The 20,304-nt window shown below is 60.0% G+C and overlaps 2 protein-coding genes across 3 annotated transcripts; both read left to right on the forward strand.

Annotated features, from left to right (window-relative positions):
- Window positions 1-272: 272 nt before the first annotated feature.
- SLC11A1 (solute carrier family 11 member 1) lies at window positions 273-9,728 on the forward strand. The gene is made up of 15 exons (XM_046019843.1): window positions 273-526; window positions 1,413-1,549; window positions 2,362-2,484; window positions 2,828-2,947; window positions 3,720-3,826; window positions 4,299-4,369; window positions 4,572-4,639; window positions 4,818-4,973; window positions 5,623-5,781; window positions 6,891-6,980; window positions 7,111-7,230; window positions 7,672-7,821; window positions 8,412-8,485; window positions 8,902-9,055; window positions 9,198-9,728. Exons 1-15 carry the CDS (start codon window positions 520-522, stop codon window positions 9,282-9,284), a joined length of 1,623 nt encoding a protein of 540 aa, XP_045875799.1. The 5' UTR covers window positions 273-519; the 3' UTR covers window positions 9,285-9,728.
- A 3,808-nt stretch (window positions 9,729-13,536) lies between these two features.
- CTDSP1 (CTD small phosphatase 1) lies at window positions 13,537-19,637 on the forward strand. Of its 2 annotated transcripts, none has more exons than XM_046019616.1 (7): window positions 13,537-14,055; window positions 15,414-15,562; window positions 16,037-16,141; window positions 16,258-16,314; window positions 16,928-17,020; window positions 17,147-17,332; window positions 17,946-19,637. In XM_046019616.1, exons 1-7 carry the CDS (start codon window positions 13,989-13,991, stop codon window positions 18,072-18,074), a joined length of 786 nt encoding a protein of 261 aa, XP_045875572.1. In that variant the 5' UTR covers window positions 13,537-13,988; the 3' UTR covers window positions 18,075-19,637. The 2 variants fall into 2 exon arrangements, with proteins under 2 accessions (XP_045875572.1, XP_045875573.1); XM_046019617.1 differs by having other exon boundaries at window positions 16,040-16,141.
- The last annotated feature ends 667 nt before the right edge of the window (window positions 19,638-20,304 follow it).

The raw sequence follows: 20,304 nt of genomic DNA on the forward strand, positions 1-20,304 counted from the left end.
TTGGCCTGAGTCTTTGATGCCTGTCCCCAGGCAGTGCCTGAAGCTCTTCTCCTTTGAGGCACTCAATGGGAAACTGAGGCCTGCTAGCCATCAGGACTCCCACTGCTGGGGACTCCAGACTGAAGAGAAGGGCCTGACTGCTTGTGTGGGCAGGGAGTCATGTGATCTGGACATGAACGCCCGAGTAGCAGGAACTGTCTTGAAATCAGAGCTACATTGGGAGACGCAGACCAAAGGGCACTTGGAAGGGAGCCAAAAGTGTGATGGGTCTCAGGCCAGGAGGGGAAGGAAAGTTCCTGCATTTTGGTCAATGAGACTCTTCCGCCAGAGCTCACCACTTCTGCCTTTGGAAAGTGTTTCACAATGTGTGTGAGGACAGCTGAGATCAGCTGCGGGTGGAGAAGAGGTGTGGGCTTGCACACAGACGGGCAGGCACCAGCTCTCAGAGAGAGAGAGTGTGTGTGCTGAGTGGCTGCGGGCATCCCACTCGCATGCACAGTGCCTGAGTCTGCCATCCTCATGACAGGTGAGTAGCCCCCCTCCAGGGCCAGAGTCCTAAAAGGGGGTTGGGAGTGGGGGAGAGTCAGAGACTGCCATGGGTATCCTGGCCTCGACCCAATTCCAGACAGCAGCCTGGGGTTGGGCTCTTTTCATCCCCAGGTGCTGAGTGTCTCCCTTGTCTGTTCTCTGAGGATTTGGAGCTCCTGGAGCTTACCTGTCTGATGGAGGAGGCAGGGTGAGGACACAGGGCTTACACGTTGGCATCAGTGTGCCCTCCTCAGAGCCCAGTGTCCCCCTCTGCATCCTTTGTGGCAGGAGAGACCTGGATTTGAGACTCTCTCTGCCCACACGGAAGGAGAGTAATTCTGTACTCCCACACATCTTCTGAAACACTTGGTTGGTTGGGGCGCCTGGGTGACTCAGTAGGGTAAGGGTCCAACTCCTGTTTTCTGCTCAGGTCACGACCTCAGGGTCATGACACTGACCCCCAGACTGGGCTCCATGCTCATTGTGGAATCTGCTGGAGATTCTCTCCCTGTCCTCCTCCCCCTCCCCCTTGTAAGCACTTGCTCTTTCTCTCGATAAATTAAATAAATAGCCTGCTTCCCTTCCTCACTCTCTGGCTGCCTCTCTGCCTACCTATGATCTCTGTCTGTCAAATAAATAAAAATCTTTTAAAAAAATAAATTAATTAAATAAATAAATAAACAAATAAATAAATAACATCTTGAGACATTTGGTCAATGGTTGGAAGTGATGGACCCAAGATGGGAATCAAGGGCCCTTGTTCACGTGGGTCTTAATCTCTCCACTTTGTCAGAAAGCTGTAGGGGGGAAGAACAGAGAGCTTTACACCTGGGCCACCAGAAAGAAACCAGGCACTCACCGCCCCTCTTTGGGGTCCTTTGCAGATGACAAGGACCCTCAAAGGCCAGGCAGGCCCAACTATGGCTCCATCTCCAGCCCACCCAGCTCAGAGCCACACAAGCAAGAAGCTCTTGGAACAACCTACCTGAGTGAGAAGATCCCCATCCCCGACACAGAACCGGTAAGAATGCTGGAAATGTCCTGGGGTCTTTCAGGGCTGACAGGATGTTATAGGATCTCACAGGGCAGGGGAAAGAGGTCTTCTGATGACTATGGGAAGTCCCTGAGCAGCAGTGACTGACAGTGACTGGTCCTCTCCTGTTTCCATCCTTAGCACTTAGCTGGGGGGCTCACATTTTGTCTAAAAATGATCAAGTGGATTTCTGAGCGAATCTCAGCTTTCTTACGGATGGAAGGGGACCTGGGGCGAGTTCAGGCTGGAGCCTCGAGGATCTCTTGGGGTACTAGAGAAAAAGGACCAGGGCAAGGATACCGGGAGAAGTGACGGAAGCTGCAGGAGAAGTGATGGAAGCTGCAGGCTTCTTTCTAGGATGCTGTCAACCTGCACTTCCAGAATCTTCAGCAGATCCTTAGGATGCCAGGCCTCGCCCTGGAATGGGATGGGGAGATCTTAGGCTCAGTGGACTCCAGAGGGGAGGGACTGTTGTTTGAAAAGGGACTGGGGAAGGAGGAGCAGGACCAGGGAGGCTTGACCCCAGGAAAGACTCACTCTGGGCTCTGAGGATCTGCTGAGTCAGGGCAAGCATGAGGCAGACTGGTCAGTCGTAGGCCAGCTGCCAAACTGGACAGATCCAGAAAGCAGAGCCACTATGACTCAGCAAATCCTGTTGCTTCCTCCACCCCAGGGCGGCAGCTCCAGGAATGGGGGAAAGGAGGGGACAGGGCTAGATAGCTTGGGCTGATGAGCCCAGAGGGGTTCAGTGGGGGGCAGGCTAAGGCCCCAACATCTCCTCCCTTCACTCCCACCTGCAGAGCACATTCAGCCTGAGGAAGCTGTGGGCCTTCACGGGGCCGGGCTTCCTCATGAGCATCGCTTTCCTGGACCCAGGAAACATTGAGTCGGATCTTCAGGCTGGCGCTGTGGCTGGATTCAAAGTGATTGAGTCGGGGCACCCTGGGGAGGGCAGAGTCCCCCCACCCCGCAACTTGACACATTTCCCCAGAGTGGACTCCATGGCCGGTGTTGGGGGGAGCAGGCATCAAGTTCAAATGGACCCAAAAAGGGCACCCAGGGCTGCCCTGCCAGTGTGGGATGTATGGGGGAGGGGTGCTGGTCTTCTGGTTCCATCTCCTCTATTCCCTCCCCAAGGGGTGTCCTTGGTTAGAGGGTACCAGCAGCAGCTTGGGGTTGCCAAAGGGCTCCCCACCCCCCTACCCCCCACCCCTCTATTCCCCCCCACCCCCCCCCCACTGAAGGCCTCTCCCTGCCTTCTCACAGCTGCTCTGGGTGCTGCTGTGGGCCACAGTGCTGGGCCTGCTTTGCCAGCGGCTTGCTGCCCGGCTGGGCGTGGTGACGGGCAAGGACTTGGGTGAAGTCTGCCATCTCTACTACCCTAAGGTGAGCTTGGTGCGCCTGGACAGGGAGCACCCATAGACCCCAAGCCCCAAACAGCTATTTACAGCGTCCATGGTCAAATAAACACAACATCTCAAGCGGGGCATCACAAGTCCATTTGATAGATGGGAAGACTGAGGCTCAAACTAATAGCGCACAGACTGAGAGGGATGTTAGAGATACCTGCTCGTTTTACAGGAGGGGACATTGAAACCTGGGAAAGTGACTTGCCCAAAGTGCAAGTTAGGTAGGCATCGGCTCGGGATGGTCATTGGCTGGAGTGGACACCGGGGACCCTGCTGCCGGTGACTGTCCAGGTGGGAAAACAGAAACCAGGCCACAAGATATTTCAAAGGTATTTAATGCAGGGATGCAGTCACAAAGCTATCAGAAGGGCTGGAGAGCAAGGAAAGGAGGTGTTACCCAGGGATGAGAAAGCTGCTGGGCAGCTGCCCCAGAGTCATCATTTGCTGCCAAGCTTCTTGAAGCACGGCCGCCAATACTGAGCGAGCCCTGGCTGCCAGGTGCTCTTGCTGGCAGCACTGCCAGGAACACCCCGAGAAGTAGGGGAGAAAAAACTATCTCTCCCTGCCTGTCAATCTCCCTTAATTGTTTCTTACAAAATCTAACTGGAAGCCAGCGGGCGAGGCTGGCAGGTGTCGCAAGCCGGCTGCCTGCCCAACCTTGTCATGCAGGTTACTGAAGGCCATGGGACATCAACAAATAATGAAGATAACTGGCCCATCATTGGTAAAGGGTCACCTCTTCCCCCCAGGTGCCCCGCACGCTCCTCTGGCTGACCATTGAGCTAGCCATCGTGGGCTCAGACATGCAGGAGGTCATTGGCACCGCCATTGCATTCAGTCTGCTCTCAGCCGGACGGTACCGCCCCAACGGGCCCCAGCTCTGCTGTCCAGGGACCACCCTGGACTTGCCTGAGTCGCTTTGACCCAGCCGAACCCTCTGACTTAGGGCTGTTGTGCTGTATTGCCAGCTTGGGGGGGGGGGGGGGCGGGGGGCATCAGACGGATGCTGAAATTCTGAGAGATCCAGAAACGTGGAGTGACTCATCACACAGAAGCCAGTCACCACGTGGGCTTCGGAACTGCACCCTCGAGCTCGAGGCCAGGCTGGTTCCCCACCCAGCTTGGCCTTTCCTCCTGTTTTGTGTCAGTTTCCCATCCCCAGCACACTTCGCTCCCCTCTCCCTTAGCTGCCTGGAGCCCCGTGGGTCCCTGCTCCCAGGAGGCCACATTCCACAGTCTCCTGCCTGGGGAGGTCCGGGGTGGGGGTGGGGGGCGGTTTCCAGACCCTTGCCCCTCCGCTGGGCTGACCTTGGCCACTCTGGTTTCAGAATCCCACTCTGGGGCGGCGTCCTCATTACCATCGTGGACACCTTCTTCTTCCTCTTCCTTGACAACTACGGTGGGTGCGCCGCTCGGCTCACAAGCGACGGGGTATACACCACGCTCTGCTGTACAGAGAGGAGGAGAGAAAGGCTCGCAGCCCGCTCACTCCGGCTGTGTGTGGACTTGAGCGAGTTACTTGGACCTGGGTTTCTCCATCTATACCATTACTAATCGCTTACAATTGTTACTGGTGTTGTTACCCTTTGCTTTCCCCCTAGGGCTGCGGAAGCTGGAAGCCTTTTTTGGATTCCTTATTACTATTATGGCCTTGACCTTCGGCTACGAGGTGGGAAGCCAAAGCCGCAACACTCCCCTCCCCCCTCCCGCCAAGGCCATTCCTCCCGGCCCCTTGCAGAGCCTGGGAGAGGGAGGGGGACAGCGGCCTCTAGCGGCCAGGGTCCGGGCGGACGGTGGGAACGGCGGGTCACCCAGGGCTCGGCCTGACCAGGCGTCTCTCCCCACAGTACGTGGTGGCGAGACCCGCCCAGCTAGCGCTCCTTCGGGGCCTGCTCCTGCCCTCGTGCCCGGGCTGCGGCCGTCCAGAGCTGCTGCAGGCCGTGGGCATCGTCGGCGCCATCATCATGCCTCACAACATCTACCTGCATTCGGCCCTGGTGAAGGTGAGCCAAGCTTGGAAGGGGAGGGAGAGATGTCTGCTCCCCTCCGCCCGGCCTGTGCGGCCGCTGAGCCCGGAGCCCCGCCCCTTTAGCTCCCGCCTTCCTGATTTCAGGCGGGAAGGGACTCATTCTCTACTTATTCAGTGTGTAGTAATAGGGTGTCTACTGTGCGCTGGGAATCAGGCAACAATGATGAACAGGCAGACAAATCATCCGCCTTTCTAGGGCTTGTATTCTAGTGGGGCGGGCAGACCAGGAGCAAGTAAACAGGTAAAGGAAAGAATTATAGATTGTGAAAGGTGCTTTGAAGGAAGGAAACAGAGAAATATGATAATGACTAAGCAGGAGCTGCTCTAGAAAAGTTAGTCGAGAAAGGCCTTTCTAAGGAGGTAATCTCTGAGACACAAAGGACGGGAAGGAAGATCAGGGGAGAAGATATTCCCAGTAGAGGGGATGGCAAGTGCAAAGGCCCTAAGGCAGGATATAACTGGGCATACAGGAGGGGGGTCAGCTGACTCAGGCCTGTCCCAAACTGCCTCGGGGAGAAAGAAGAACTGACATTTGAAGGGAACAGAAGTAGAAATGTGAAGATGGAGAATGTTGGGGGAGCTCTGAGGAACTTTGGCTCTTTCCTTCCCTCTGACCTTCTTAGTCTCGAGAGATAGACCGGTCCCGCCGGACGGACATCCGAGAAGCCAACATGTACTTCCTGATTGAGGCCACCATCGCCCTGTCTGTCTCCTTCTTCATCAATCTCTTTGTTGTAGCCGTATTTGGGCAGGCCTTCTACCAGCAAACCAATGAGGCTGCGGTGAGCTATATCTCCCCACACAGCCACAGCCGGCCTCCCCACCCCCCAAACCCTGCAGGCTCTGCTGGGGACACCAGGCAATGCATCTGAGCCCTTTGAGTGTCTGTCCTACAAGCACCTTCTGCACTGGTAGGGGAGGGCATCTGTGGCCTGGCCTCTGGGAGACCCTCCCCCACTCTGTTGGGGAGTCACGGCTCCCCCCCAGACAACTTACGGAGGGGGAGGTTGGAGGAGGGGCCAAGGCACAGACATCCAAAGGAGGTGACTGGGAGGGAGGAGCTGAGTCTTGGAGGATCCAGCAGTCCAACTGTACCTTGAAGGATGCCAGGATTTGTCCTGTGAACTGCGGGGAGGGCATTCTGGGAGTTGGGGCCCGCTTGAACATGAGCACAGAGTTGGAGAGGTTCAAGCAGTCCTTTTCTTCTCTGAGTCCTCTCTCCTGATCATCTTCATCATTAGCAGATAAACCATCATCCATTCAGCAAAGATTTACTGAGTATGTTATGGCTCAGACAGTGCCTCGACCCTGGGGACAGAGCAGCCAATGATACAAAGCTCCTCGCTGGGTCTCTGGGATCTGGGACCTGTACCTCTCTCCTTTCTCAGTGGGTTTTTGCCATGCGGGTGTGACAACCGCTAGCCAGGGGTGTGGGTGCTTACTGAACGCTGAGCACTGCAGGGGTGGGGGGAAGACTGGCCGCGCCTCCGGGGACGCAGGCACCGCCACTGTCTCGCTCTGTGGCCTTAAGGACCAGGCGGTCTCAGGCCTGTGCTAAGTGGGTCCAGTGTACGGGAGAGGGGATGCTGTGGAGCAGCTTGGGTCACTGCCAGCCAACTCTCTGTGGTAATGCCAGCTGTCACAAACCCAGTAGAACCCTGGAAACCGGGTTCCCGTATGGATCCTTCTTAATTTTAGATGTTGGCCACAAATTCACATTACAGAGGGGAAACATTCGTTAGTCAAGGAAACTGTCTGGCCGGATTCAGCCCGGTCACCAGTTTTCGACCCCTGGTCAAGGCCTGGCTGTCTGATTTTCTGAGACTGTGCATGTCACATCTGATTTTCTGAGACTGAGCACATCACCTTCCTACTGTCCCGGTGCCCACAGTTCAACGTCTGTGCCAACAGCAGCCTCCACGACTACGCCAAGATCTTCCCCAAGAACAACCTTATCGTGGACGTGGACATTTACCAAGGAGTAAGCACCAAGCAGGGGTGGGATTGGAAGGTAACGGTCCAGCCCCAGCCGGGCTCATCGCCACGCCCACCTCGGGGTGGAGCTGCGCGAGGGGGCGGTGCCACAGGTCTAACCACACCTCGCCCCGCAGGGCGTGATCCTGGGCTGCGTCTTCGGCCCTGCTGCCCTCTACATCTGGGCAGTGGGGCTCCTAGCGGCCGGCCAGAGCTCCACCATGACCGGCACGTACGCGGGACAGTTTGTGATGGAGGTGCGGTCTGGGGCGGGATGGGAAGGGCCAAGGGTCCCAGATCAACGGCTTACACTACTGGGGGGTCAGACACCAGCCTCATTACTCCTCTAAGCAGCCCAGAGGCGCTATTTTAAGCCCCGCTTTAACGATGAGAAAACCTGCAGAGAAGTGAGGCTACTGGCTCAGTAGCTCACTCACTACTGGCTGCAGACCCACGATTAATAGGAGCCTTTCCCCCAAAAGCTTAGTCTTAAGCATGCAGCTGTGGGGGAAACGCCTATTTCTTCTCACCCATCCTCTCTCTGCCAACTAGCATCAGAGCTGCTCCCATTTCAGAGATGGAAAAACCGGGGGTTCGCCCTGGTGCGAGATGGGCTGAGGGACAACAGAGGATCCCTCCTCTGGAATCCCTAGTCCTGAACCCCACCACAAAGGTGCCCCACTACCCCCACACCCCAGGGCTTCCTGAAGCTGCGGTGGTCACGCTTTGCCCGCGTGCTCCTGACTCGCTCCTGCGCCATCCTGCCCACAGTGCTCGTGGCGGTCTTCAGGGACCTGAAAGACCTGTCAGGTCTCAATGACCTGCTCAACGTGCTGCAGAGCCTACTGGTGAGCCCGTGGTCCCTGGCACCCCTGCACCTGCCGAGCTGCATAGGACCCACAGCAAACCTCCATACACAGCTTGTCCCCCACCCTTAACACTCATCGAAACACACCATGCCTCTAAGGCTCACAGCAGTTCCCACGGGAACCACCACTGTCCCCATTTCACTGACTGGAAAACTGATGTACACCGTTAAGTGACCGGGGGCAGAGCTGGGGTTCAGATTTGCACAGCTTGGGACCAGAGCGCCCAAACGCTTTCTCCTGCTTTGAAGCCTCACAACTTTGGAAGGCACAGAGGTGGAGAGCCTGAAGGCTCTGAGTGATGAGGGGACTTGGCTGAGGGCACACGGGCAGAGCTTGGGTTCAGACTTGCACAGCTTGGGACCAGAGCGCCCAAACGCTTTCTCCTGCTTTGAAGCCTCACAACTTTGGAAGGCACAGAGGTGGAGAGCCTGAAGGCTCTGAGTGATGAGGGGACTTGGCTGAGGGCACACAGGCAGAGCAGGACTGGACTGGAGCCCTGCTCCACTCCTCCCTTCTGGCTGCATTGTGAGGGCAGGGCCCCTCAGCCCCATCCTCCTGCTTCTCCCCAGCTTCCCTTTGCTGTGCTGCCGATCCTTACATTCACCAGCATGCCAGCTGTGATGCAAGAGTTTGCCAATGGCCGGTGAGTACCGCCCACCCCCAACCCTGGACTTTCATGGACTTTCAGTTCTGCATTTGATCCTCACCACCCAGAGATAGGAATTACCAGCATCCAAAGAAGCTCGTGAAGGTTAAGGAACGTGTGCAGGGTCACCCTACGATCAAGTGTGGGGAACTAGAACCGGAATCTGGGGAGGGAAGCGATTTCTAGAACCTGAGCTCCTCACCGGCTCATCCGACTCTGCTCTTGCCAAATGGCACCTGTGTGGAGTCTGGAGGGCCCAGGAGACAGGAGCGGGCAAGTGGTCTGCACCAGATCCCACAGCCTAGACAGAGAAGGTGGCTTTGCGCATGCCCTCAGTCTCCTCCAGGCTGGTTGGGCAGTGGAAAGGAGGAAGAGATGCAGCCAGTCCTGAGCTGCATCCCTCCTGCCCCCAGGCTGAGCAAGGCCATCACATCCTTCATCATGGCTCTGGTCTGTGCCATCAACCTCTACTTCGTGGTCATCTACCTGCCCAGCCTCCCGCACCCCGCCTACTTCGTCCTTGTAGCTCTGCTGGCTGCCATCTACCTGGGCCTCACAGCCTATCTGGTACTGCAGGGCCAGAGGGTGCTGGGGATGGGGGGAGGCAAGGAAAGGAGGCAAAGGATGGAGGGCACTGAGGAAAGGGGATTCACCTGGGCTTCCTGGGAGGTCTTGCTCTCTCCCGGACTCACGGTCATCCCTCTCCCAGGTCTGGACCTGTCTCATTGCCCATGGAGCCACCCTTCTGGTCCACAGCTCCCATCAACATTTCTTGTATGGGCTTCTTGAAGAGTAGAAGAGGGGGAAGATCTCTCGATGAACTCCCCACCCTGTGCCTGGCTGGCGTTTGGGATGACTGGGGCAGACTGGCCTGCTGGGGTGTGTGTGAAGGCACCAAGATGGAGTGGGAGTTTTGGAGGCAGGCCAACCTGGATTCTGTAGGAACCTGCTGTTTCCTAGGTTGGACAAGTGATTAACCTCCAGCCTCAGTGTTCTCATCTGTAGAATGGGGACAACACCAAACTTGCAATGGATGTAAAGCACTTTAACACAGTGCCTGACACTTGGGACTTAAAAATAATAGTAATTCCAAAAATATTTATTGAGCACCTATAGGAGTGACCTGACGGAGGGACCCAGTTGGGGCTAGGACACCATCTCCAAACCGGCGCTTAGGATAATTCGATGAATGCTCAATAAATGCTAGTTCACTTCTCGTTCAAAAGAGCGGGAGAGCAGAAACCGGGAAAGCACGAATTCTTGTACTCCGCTGGAGTAGCCTCAGACTTTCTGTACCACTCGCAAACCCCATCCCAGGCAGTAAAACAGAGGCGCAGTTGTCCCCTCTTCAGGCACCGGGTCGTGGAACCCAAGAGTCCGTGCCTCGGAGGCCCAATTCATTTGCCATCTCCCCAGGGGACCCGGCGTCCCGTACTCCCACGCCGCGCATTTAAAGCTCCCTCCGCACTGACTCCCAGCTCCCCCTAGGGGCTGGGACGGTCCCAAGTGCCCTCACTCCCCGCCGCGGCCTCTCCCCTCCAGGCCAAAGAGGAGGAGGCGGGCGCTTGAGCCTCGCGCCCTGGGGCCTCGGAATCCGCCCAGGCGAACGGAGGGAGGTGAGGGGGGAACCGTGTGGGCGGGGAACCCCTCCGGCCACTGGGAGCCGCCCGGCACCCCTTCGCCCGGTGCAAGTGTTGCACTTTGTAGACGCTCCCTGGGCTGTTTCTAGGCTCCCCCAAGTCCCTCCTCCTTCCTCTCCCGGAGTCTCGGACCCCAGCCCTTGAGCTGCGGAGAGCGGTGGCTAGAAGGGGCCGCCAGGCCTTTCCTTGGGTTGAGCCTGGAGCCAGCTTTGTGCCTGGAAGCACCCCTTTTTGCCCAAGATCTGGCGGGGCAAGCTCCGCGTTCTGGTTGGGGCGCTTGTTTATGAGAAGAATTTCCTCTTTCTTAAAAGGGCAACGTTGCGAGTGGGGCCCTCCAGGAGGGACGGGATGGGACCGGTCCCAACCAGAGAAACGGTGGGGAGGGTGCAGGACCTAAGCTAGAAGGCCGCTGTATCCTCTTCTGGGCTTGGCCCTGGAGAATGTGGGACCCACGCTAGCTGAAGAGGGGAGATGGATGGGGACCGGATAATGGGAGAAAGAGGCATCTTCCATTACTCCTCTCCAGCTTCCTGGAGGTGTCCCCAGCCGTACTCCTGCACACCCCTCTCCATCAATTTACTATTAATTGGGTGCCATCTCAGTGACAGACGTGGGGGAGGGAGGCAAAGTCCCGAATTAAAGACGTCAGCTCTCAGGTTGCTCACACTTCAGTAGGGGGAGCTAGCTACGTCACCGGGGCGAGGGAACAGCGAAACAGGTGTGTTAGGCACACCTGGAAAAGAGTGAGGCCAGGGCCAGAGCAGATAACTCCTGAACAGAATTTTGAAAGCCGAATGGGTAAGCGGGGGCAGCCAAGGGAGAACGAACCTGACAAGAGTGGGGGGCAGGTGTGCCAAACAGACATGCAGGCTTGTGGGGAGTTCTTGGATCTTGTAGGGCAGGTGGGGGGTGGGGTGGGAACCCCGGAGGCATGAGCAGGCTGGCCATCTGAATAGTTAAGGCTGCCACTGAGAATGTGGGTGCAAGGAAGGCAGGGAGGAGAAGGGACCAAAGGATCAGCTACGGGGCTACTCTGGGCCTGGGCAAGGGGTTACCAATGAGATCAAGCCAAGGTCTGTCATTTGTGGGCCGGGAAACCTTTACAAGGCGCTGCTCTCCACCCCCCAGTAGTTCTTCCTAGAGGGAGGGACTGGATGCTTCCTGGCCTCTCGGGTGGGAAGGGGCCTGGCACCAGGATTCTCCCCCCTCACAAAGGGCGATGGGAGGACACCCTCCCACACACACACTTTCACTTGCCTGGGTTGGGCTCTTAGCAACCCCATTTGGAAGGTGAGGAAGCTGAGGTGTTGAATGCAAGAGACACTTGTCCACAGTTGCAAGTCAGAACCCTTCAGAGTCCTGGTGTTTCTGGACCCACAGACAACATCATCTGATTCCCTCTGCAGTGCAAGGAGGAAAATAACGTGGCTAAGACGCCCTCCAGCCGCTGGAGCAGTGCAGTTCCGGAGTAGCAGCTGGGTGTGGACACCGCTCCCCTGCCAGGGAGGAAGCCCCAGGCCCAAGATCCTACTGCGTGTACTTCTGCCAGTTCCTGGGTGTCCATAGACAACCCCCCCTCCCCACACACACACATGCACACACTGCAGGGGGCCTCCTGACTCCGTGTGGGAAGATACACCTGGAAGGCTTTGGAGCCTGGGAAGGTCTCCCAGGGGAAGAGGGCTTGGAGGGGGCTACTGTTAGACCTGGGAGGAGAGGGGGACAGGCCGTGGGTGGGCAGCGACCCTGCCCAGTGCCGTTTCCATTCGGGCAGCTACTCAGCCTCCCCAGGAGACAGCCGGCCAGGTTCCAGCCTTCAGAGAGGGAGAAACGAAAGAGAGGAAGGTGAGCCGCCCTGCTCCAGCCATGGGGTGAGGCCAGGGGTTCACTTAGTCCACCACACATTTCCTTTTGGGGTCAGTGCAAGCTGGGCGTCCGGAGATAAAGCTGACACCAAGCCCCGGGGCTCAACCGGAGGGGAGGGGGTCTCGGCTTGGTGGCCGGAACCCCACTTCTCCCCTCACCAGAAGGCTGGCTCAAGTCGCTTCACTTCTCCGAGCTCAGTTTCCTTATCTGTAAAATGGGAGATGTAGGGGGTCGTTCTGACGAGTGAACGAGATTAGGGGGCACAGCCGAAGCAGGACGCGGACAGAGCGCTCGCTACACGTGGGCGATTATTAGGATTAAATGCAACTCCGGCGGCGGTGTGGGCGCCACACCCACGGTGTGGGCCGTCTCCTCTCTTCCCGGTCGCGGGGCACAAAGCTGGCGCGCCTTCGGGCCGGCGTCGCTCTCCTGCCCTGCAGCCCCGGCGCCGGGCCTCTCCCCTCCCCGGCTCCCCCGCCAACCCACCCCGCCCGGGCCTGGAGGACGTGCGCGGCGCTCGCATCAGGCGGCAGGACGGGACAAGACGCGCCCGCTCCGCCCTGCCACCGAGGCCCCGTGGGGGAAGGAAGTGTTGGGGCGTGTTTGTCAGGGCTTGACGTTATTATTATTTTTTAAATGGTGAACACAAAATAGTCAAGAGAATGGAAAGAACTTCATAGGAGAAAACAAAAACACCCGCGGACCTCGCGGCGCATAACACGGGAGCTTCCCTCCAGAAGAATCCGCGGGGAACGCGGTCCCCGCGCCAGCTGGTGTCTCCGTACACCCCAAGTGGAACGGGTGTTTCACATCGTACAAACAGCTTTTGTCTGTGGACCCCTCCACGGTCAGAAATTGGGCCCGCAGGGATTAAGCGCCCACTGCGTGCTGGCACCGCGTGAACCCCCTCCCCAACTAGTACAGCGTGGCCGGCGTGAGGAGTAGAGGAAGGGTCTAGGAAGACCTTTTGGAGAAGGTGGCGTGCCGTCTGTGCACGTCTGTGCCGTCTGGTTCCGTGAAGGGCTGGAAGCGCCTTCCAGGCGGAGGGAACAGCGCACACGAAGGCCCTGAGGCGCTTAGGGACTTGGTGCCCTGCCTGGGCGCGGACGCGCGGGGTACCCGATGGAGCAACCGGGCGAGGTCCGCAGGGGGCATTCCGGCGCAGGGAGTTGTAATTTTCATACTATACAGTGCGGGGCCACCTGGCCCCGAAACTGCGGTGGGTTTGGACGGTCACAGTCCGCTCAAAAAAAAAGCACAATCTTGCTGATCTGCACAGCCTTTTGGAGCCGGCAGGGAGCCTTCACTCGCTCAGGACTTTCCTGCGAGGCTGCCTCTGCAAGCACTGAAGATCCAGTTTGCAGACCGGAGAGCGTTATTCCCGTTTCCCAGATGAGGAAACCACGAAGCGGCTAGTTTGTGGCCCTGGCACAGAGCAGAGGTGGAGCCGCGCCGCCCTCGGGCACTCCCCCGCGTGGGCGCTCGGGGCGGGTGGGGCGGGCCCTGGCTCCGGGCGTTCTGCTGTCTGGAACGGTGGGCCGGGAGCAGGTCCTGCCACGCAGCCGCAGAGGCTCGGCCCGCGGGCGGGCGGCAGGAAGAGAGGCGACGCCCCCTGGAGCGCGGCAGGAACCCGGCCGGGCCCGCCTCCCCGCCAGCAGAGCGGAGCAGCGCCGGCCCCAGCGGTGATGAAAGCCGCGGCCGAGTCCAGGTCACGCCGAAGCCGTTGCCCTTTTAAGGGGGAGCCTTGAAACAGCGCCCGGGTTCCATGTTTGCATCCGCCTCGCGGGGAGGAAACTCCATGTTGTAACAAAGTTTCCTCCGCGCCCCCTCCCTCCCCCTCCCCCTTAGAACCTGGCTCCCCTCCCCTCCGAAGCTCGCGGGGATCCCTCCCTCCCACCCCTCCCCTCCCCCCCGCGCCCCGATTCCGGCCCGAGCCGGGGGGGAGGCCGGGCGCCCGGGCCAGAGTCCGGCCGGAGCGGAGCGCGCCCGGCCCCATGGACAGCTCGGCCGTCATTACTCAGATCACCAAGGAGGAGGCGCGGGGCCCGCTACGGGGCAAAGGTACTGGGGCCGCGCGGAGGGGGCTGCGGCCGGAGCACCGCGGAATGGGAGGAGGAAGGGGCTGAGACCCTTCCTGGGACAGTCGCCGCCGCCGCCCCGGGCGCCCGCCACTGCGGACCTCAGAACTCCCATCCGGAGAGGGAGCGGGGAGAGAGTTTGAACTCGCGGAGGCTCGGAGACGCGGGGCGGGGCCTGGAGCCACTTGGGCGCTCCCAAGTGCTCGAGGTGGGGAAACTGAGGCAGGGGTAGAGAGTGGGTTCTTTCCGGCTCTCCCGGACTGGCATTGCGCGTTGCCCGATAGTCGCCCCCTCCCCCCCATTGGCGCCAATGAGGCTGAGAGATGGGGGGGTTGGAGAGGGCGCCTTCAGGCCACCCGGTGAGGCTCCGCCCCGGGCTGCGGTCTAGTTGGGTCGCCGGAGGGGGCGCCGAGGTGACAGCGGGCTGGGAGGGTTGGAAGGATCTCCCGCCAATACACAGCTACGATCCCAACAAACTTCCGCGTCACGCGTGGAAGCACTGAGCTTTTGAGAGGCACAAGAGTGGGGACAACCACTTCTACGGGTCCCTAGCGTACCCGCGAGTTCTTTGCATCGGGCTGAGCACCAGGCGCCCCGGCTGCAGGCCGTTGGGCGCCGGGCCTGTGCACACACGCACCGACCCGCTAAGCGGTGCAGCCCGCCAGCCTCGGCCGGGCCCCCGGGGGCTGGAGGGTCTAGGCTGGGCGTCTGCCCCTCCCTGTGCCAGTGTTGACCTCGGAGTCTAGGAAGCCCCTCCAGGTTCGCCGAGCTCTGGCCAGGGCCTAGCTCCGCCCGAAGGCAGGGGGCCCGGTAGAGGGGCGGTGGAGGGTGGGCCCGTCAATCAGGCAGCGGATGCCGGACTCTAGGTCGGAGGTCTGGGCGGGGCGAGGGCGGAGGAGGCGGGGCCGGCAGCTGGCCGCGGGACACTGGCTCCAGGCCCCAGCTCGCTGCCTCTGCGCCCAGCCTCAGTGAGAACTTTGGACCCACGTGGGCGGAAAGGATGGGAGCAGGGCGGGAGTGGACGGCAGGGCCCCAGCCCCCAACCCTCCCCGGTTAGGGGCCCCAGCCGAGCAGGGGCTGCTCAGGTAAGGTGGGTGTCTGGAGGCATCCCCGGTGGGGCTGATCCCACAGGAGGGATGAAGTTTGGTAGGAAAAGAGAAAGCCCACGGAGAATAGCCAGCCCGCGGCCGGATGAGGGGGGCTTTGTGACCACACTGGGAGGATCTGTGGGTACCAGAGGGGTGGCCTGGAGTCCAGGCTGTCAGGAGTTCGCATCTGGGCATGGACGCACGACTCTGCGGGCTAGGGTGCACACCTCCACCTCGAGCCTCTCTGCTTCAGGTGACCAGAAGTTAGCGGCTTCTCAGAAGCCCCGGAGCCGGGGCATTCTCCACTCGCTTTTCTGCTGCGTCTGCCGTGACGATGGAGAGGCCCTGCCGGCGCACAGTGGGGCGCCCCTGCTGGTGGAGGAGAACGGAGCTGTCCCCAAGGTGCGTGGTGGCGGGGGGGGGGGGGGGGGGGGGGGGGGGGGGGGTGCATCTGGGCTCAGGCTGGGGCGGATTTTGGGAAAGGGGCTTTTCACGACCTGTCTACAGGCCATATAAGGTAGGGGGGCTCCCCTCCCAAGCCCTGCGCCCTCCCTCCCAGGCCTTCCCAGCCTGGCCCTGAATGCCCTTAAGATTGGCACCCTGGCGAGGGTCCCTCAGCCAAGGGAACTCTGGATTTCCCCTGTAAGATTGGAAGCTTTTTTCTCCCTTGGCTTCCCAGGTGGGGAAGTGAGGCCTCCAGCCAGGTGGCCTGCCCCAGGCCCCATTTGGGGGCGGGGGCAAAGCTGGGAAGGAGGCGGCCTCTCCCCACCATCCCTGTGTCTCCTGGCATAGAGGACTGGGGGAGGGAAGACCCATGTAGGAGAAATGATGGGGCCTTAGGAGAGGCTCCCCCAATTGCTTCACCCATCCCTGCAGCAGACCCCAGCCCAGTACCTGCTCCCAGAAGCCAAGGCCCAGGATGTGGACAAGATCTGTGTGGTCATCGACTTGGACGAGACCCTGGTGCACAGCTCCTTCAAGGTGGGCCCTGCCCAGCAGCCCTCAGCTCCCTGGGTCTCTGAGGGGGGCCTGCCCTGGACTGGGGGCTGGGGTCTTCTCTGCAGGCCCCACCCCAGCAGCTCCTTTTCCCCCCACAGCCAGTGAACAACGCTGACTTCATCATCCCTGTGGAGATTGATGGGGTGGTCCACCAGGTGAGGGGCTGGGTGTGGGGGGGAGGCGGCGGGCTTGGCACCTGCTTTCCAGACCCCAGGCTCCTCTCATCAGTTCTGAGAACCCCAGGTGGGACTTGGCTAGAGATGGAACATAAGGGCTCAGAGGGTGTGAGACTTGCGCCCAGAAGGATACAGACCCTCGGGGACTTGGCCCGACTCCAAGGCCTGTAGGGAGTGGGGCTCCTCCTCGGCGCCCCCTTGCCCCCTTTGCCCGGGACCCAGTTCAAGTAATTCAGGATAGGCTGTGTGCTGTCCAGCCTGTTCTCCATTACTTGGCTCGGGGGCCGGTGCCCTGCAGCCTCGGGGTGAGGGGGCCGCCCTCAGGCCCCTTCGTTTGCCTAAGGCCATGGTGGGGCAAAGACTGGGAATTAGTGATTCCCCACGAGGTAGGACCTGAAGCCAGAAGTTGGAGGTTCATTTTGATCCTCTTCTGGAAGGACAGGTGCTGGCCAAGTGGAGCCCGTGGGCCCTGGGACCAGCCTCCCTCCTGTGTTCCTCACTCTGCTCCCTCCCTGTCCTCAGCCAGGCACCCCCACCCCGACCCCACCCCCTGCCTATGGGCCAGCAGTCCCCTCACCGGCCCACCCCCTAGGTCTACGTGCTGAAGAGGCCCCACGTGGATGAGTTCCTGCAGCGAATGGGCGAGCTCTTTGAGTGCGTGCTGTTCACCGCCAGCCTTGCCAAGGTGAGGCCCCCCTATACCCCTCCGAAGGACTCCTGGAGCCACCCACTTCCCCTCGGCCCCCCGCCTGCAGTCGGATGGACCTCTGGGTCCCCTTTGGGCCTGGATGACCCGTGTTCCACTCTATAGTACGCAGACCCAGTAGCTGATCTGCTGGACAAGTGGGGAGCCTTCCGGGCGCGGCTGTTTCGTGAGTCCTGCGTCTTCCATCGGGGGAATTATGTGAAGGACCTGAGCCGGCTGGGCCGAGACCTGCGACGGGTGCTCATCCTGGACAACTCGCCCGCCTCCTACGTCTTCCATCCAGACAACGCCGTGAGTACTGGGCAGGACCGGGTTGGGGGACCGAGAGCCAAGAAGAGCGTCCAGCTGCGGGGGGCCTCCTTGGCCTCCCCACTGCCGTGCTGGGTGGTGTCTGGGGCCTGATGCCCTCCTGGTCATCTGTCCTTCCTGCCCTCGGGGACCTGTGGCTCCCCCACGCTCACACACCCACTGGCGCTGCAGCTTTTCAGACCTTCCTGGTCATTCCATCCACTTGCTTGGAGGCAGAGGGCACCCACCAGGGCCGGGGAGGGGGGCTGCCTGCTGCATCCTGGAGCAGTTTCAGTTTCTGAAAATTACCAGTTGTGACCTAGTCTTGGGTCCCAGAAACAACATAGTGGGTCCTAGTTGGAGTTTTAAAAAAAACAAAGAGAATAGAAAATATCGGAGGGCTTTGCACCTGGGAAGGTTAAGTATCACTTTATAAAACCGGCAGTTTATCGTATGGTAAACGGAATTCACGCTGGGTTGCTGTCAGAAATGTTTGAAAATCTTGAGTCAGGGGCTCCCCGGGGGTGGGGGGTGGCCCGCCAAACAGTGGGCACTCAGGGCTGGTCCGGATCCCAGAGCCACCTGCGTCCTCACCGCCGCGCATCCCTCTGCCCAGGTACCGGTGGCCTCCTGGTTTGACAACATGAGCGACACAGAGCTCCACGACCTTCTGCCCTTCTTCGAGCAGCTCAGCCGCGTGGATGATGTGTACTCAGTGCTCAGGCAGCCACGGCCAGGCAGCTAGTGAGGTGCCCTGGGGCCACGACTGGCCCCTGACCAAGGCCCACACCCCTCCCACGTGGACTTGTCCCAGCGGTGGCCCACCTCAGCCCTCAGCAGCATGGGGACATGGGCCCTCCCTGCCTGCCCAGCCAGGCTGCGCCAAGAGCAATGAGCCTCTGGGTCCCCGTGTCAGTGCCTTAAAACCTCCTCCTCCTCCTTGGGGGACCTGTGGGGCCCTGTGGGGCGCTCCCCCTCCCTCTCTCTCTCTTTGCTGCCATGTTTCTTTGCTGCCAAATCGGGCCCCTTGGCCCTTTCTGGTTCTACTTGGGGGAGGGGCAGGCTTCCTGCTGCCCCATGCCTTGGGCCCCCAGCCTGGGAACGGTGGACACCAAGTGCCTTCCTTGCATAGAACCCTTTCTGCCCTGCCCTGCTTTCCCAGGGCCGTGATTGGGTCGGCTCTGGCGTGGGACAGTCTCCAGATGGCTGCGGTCTAGGCTGGCAGGGGCGAGGAATCAGCCTCCCCACCTCCTCCCTTGGGACTGGTACAGCCCCCACCGATCTCTGCCTCCTAGGATGGCGGGGAGGGGAGATCTTTTATCACTTGGTGAAGGGAATGGAGTGTGTCCTGCGGGACCCCAGAGTCCAGCTTCTCTAGGCTCAGCAGCAGCTGGAAGCTGCTTCCCACACCGAGCCCTGACCTCTCACATCTGCCTTAACCACCCCAAGGCCCTGGGGCCACCACCCCAGCCCTGATGTTGGGGACAGAGGCAGGACCCATTTGTGGTGCCATATAAATATGTATATGTGTATATAGATTTTTAGGGGAAGGGGAGAAGGAAGGGCCCGGGTGCGGAGACCCCCCCAAGTCCTTTGCCCCTTTCCTGGACCCATAAATTGTGGGGAGGGAGGGAAAGGATTTTTACATTTTTTAAACTGCTATCTTCTGAATGAAACAGGCTGGGCCAAGGGGCCCCAAGCCCTGTCTTCTGCCCCTCACACCCTCTTTGCTCCAGTTATTCATTCATTGAAAACACATCAGCACATTCTCTGTGCCCAACGCCATGCTAGGCCCACCATCTGAGTGCGTGGGGGTCTCTGCATCTCATTGGTGCCCTCCCCCACCCACTCCATACTTCACTGGTGCCTTTAGGGGAGCTGTAGGAGGTGGGACCCTTGGGGGGTTTGGGGGTCTCCAGGAAGCCTGGCCAAGCTGTCCCCATCCCCCCTGTGCCAACCCACCCCTTGTCGCCCCCTCCCCGCTCCCCCCCACCCCCTGCTGGCTGGGGGCAGCTCCCAGGACATCCTGCCTTCCAGCTCTGACTTCTTTATCTGGAACCCCTTCCCCAAAATGCTGAGTCTGGAGATCAAGGCCTTGGGCTCTCCCCAGGGCTTAACGGTTAAGGGGACCCACATACCAGTGCCAAGGGGGTTGTCCAATGGAGGCATCATCGCCCCTCCGCCCCAGAGAGCTGGGGGTGGGAGGGAGGACAAGGTTGGCCAGAATCAGGTGACCTTCCCATTTAAGTGCCTTCTCTGTGACTGAGAACCCCACAGTATGACAAGAACTAAAAGCGCAAGACCCCCATCCAGCCTCTGTGGTCACTGGGGGGGGGTATGGGGGGTTGTCCTCAGGCCACACCCCGCAGGGATGTGGAGGGAGGGGCTGCCCTGGGCCCCCAGGACTTCAAGTGTTCAAGTGTGAGGTGGGCGCACAGTGGTGAGTGGACCCGAGCGCACCGCTGTTCTATTTAATTATTCTACGTCTCGTAGCCTGTTACCTGACCTGAAAATGGAGAAATGCCTTCTTTGCAGAGTGGATTAAATGCCAGCACGCAGGGGGCTCGCTAGTATTAGCTGTAAAGTAAAGCTGGGCTGCGTCCCTAGGGGAGGCACCGGGAAGGTATTTGCAGGCGGGAGGGGTGTGGCCTCTGTCCCCGGGTAGAGGGGAGGGGCTGCGGCGGGCCCCGAGCGGGGCGTGGGGGCGGGGCGAGTTCCTCGGAAGCCGAGTTCAGCGCCAAACGGAAGAACTGTAGTCGAGGTGTCGGGACGACCAGCAGGCGGAGGCGTCAAGGTCTCTGGGGAGACGGTGGGCCCAGCGCTCGGTCTCTTTGACCTCCGCACCTCTTTCCCCCACCCGCCCCTCCACGGCCCCTCAGCACCTACTGGCCGCGCCCTTGCACGAGCCTCCGGCCCACTTCCTGCCTCCGCCCCTCCGGCCCGGGCAGCACTTCCTTTGCAAAACTGGGCAAAAC

This window comes from Meles meles, chromosome 9 (genome assembly GCF_922984935.1).
Source record: "Meles meles chromosome 9, mMelMel3.1 paternal haplotype, whole genome shotgun sequence".
Lineage (NCBI taxonomy): Eukaryota > Metazoa > Chordata > Mammalia > Carnivora > Mustelidae > Meles > Meles meles.

Excerpts from the sequence above, each read along its gene's own strand:
- SLC11A1 (XM_046019843.1), top strand. Across the intron at positions 4,370-4,571 it reads CCTCTTCCTTGACAACTACG|GGCTGCGGAAGCTGGAAGCC; the intron begins GTGGGTGCGCCG and ends CTTTCCCCCTAG. Across the intron at positions 4,974-5,622 it reads TGCATTCGGCCCTGGTGAAG|TCTCGAGAGATAGACCGGTC; the intron begins GTGAGCCAAGCT and ends TGACCTTCTTAG.
- CTDSP1 (XM_046019616.1), top strand. The coding sequence starts at position 13,989 with ATGGACAGCTCGGCCGTCATTACTCAGATCACCAAGGAGGAGGCGCGG. Across the intron at positions 16,142-16,257 it reads TGGTGCACAGCTCCTTCAAG|CCAGTGAACAACGCTGACTT; the intron begins GTGGGCCCTGCC and ends TTCCCCCCACAG. Across the intron at positions 17,021-17,146 it reads TCACCGCCAGCCTTGCCAAG|TACGCAGACCCAGTAGCTGA; the intron begins GTGAGGCCCCCC and ends TCCACTCTATAG.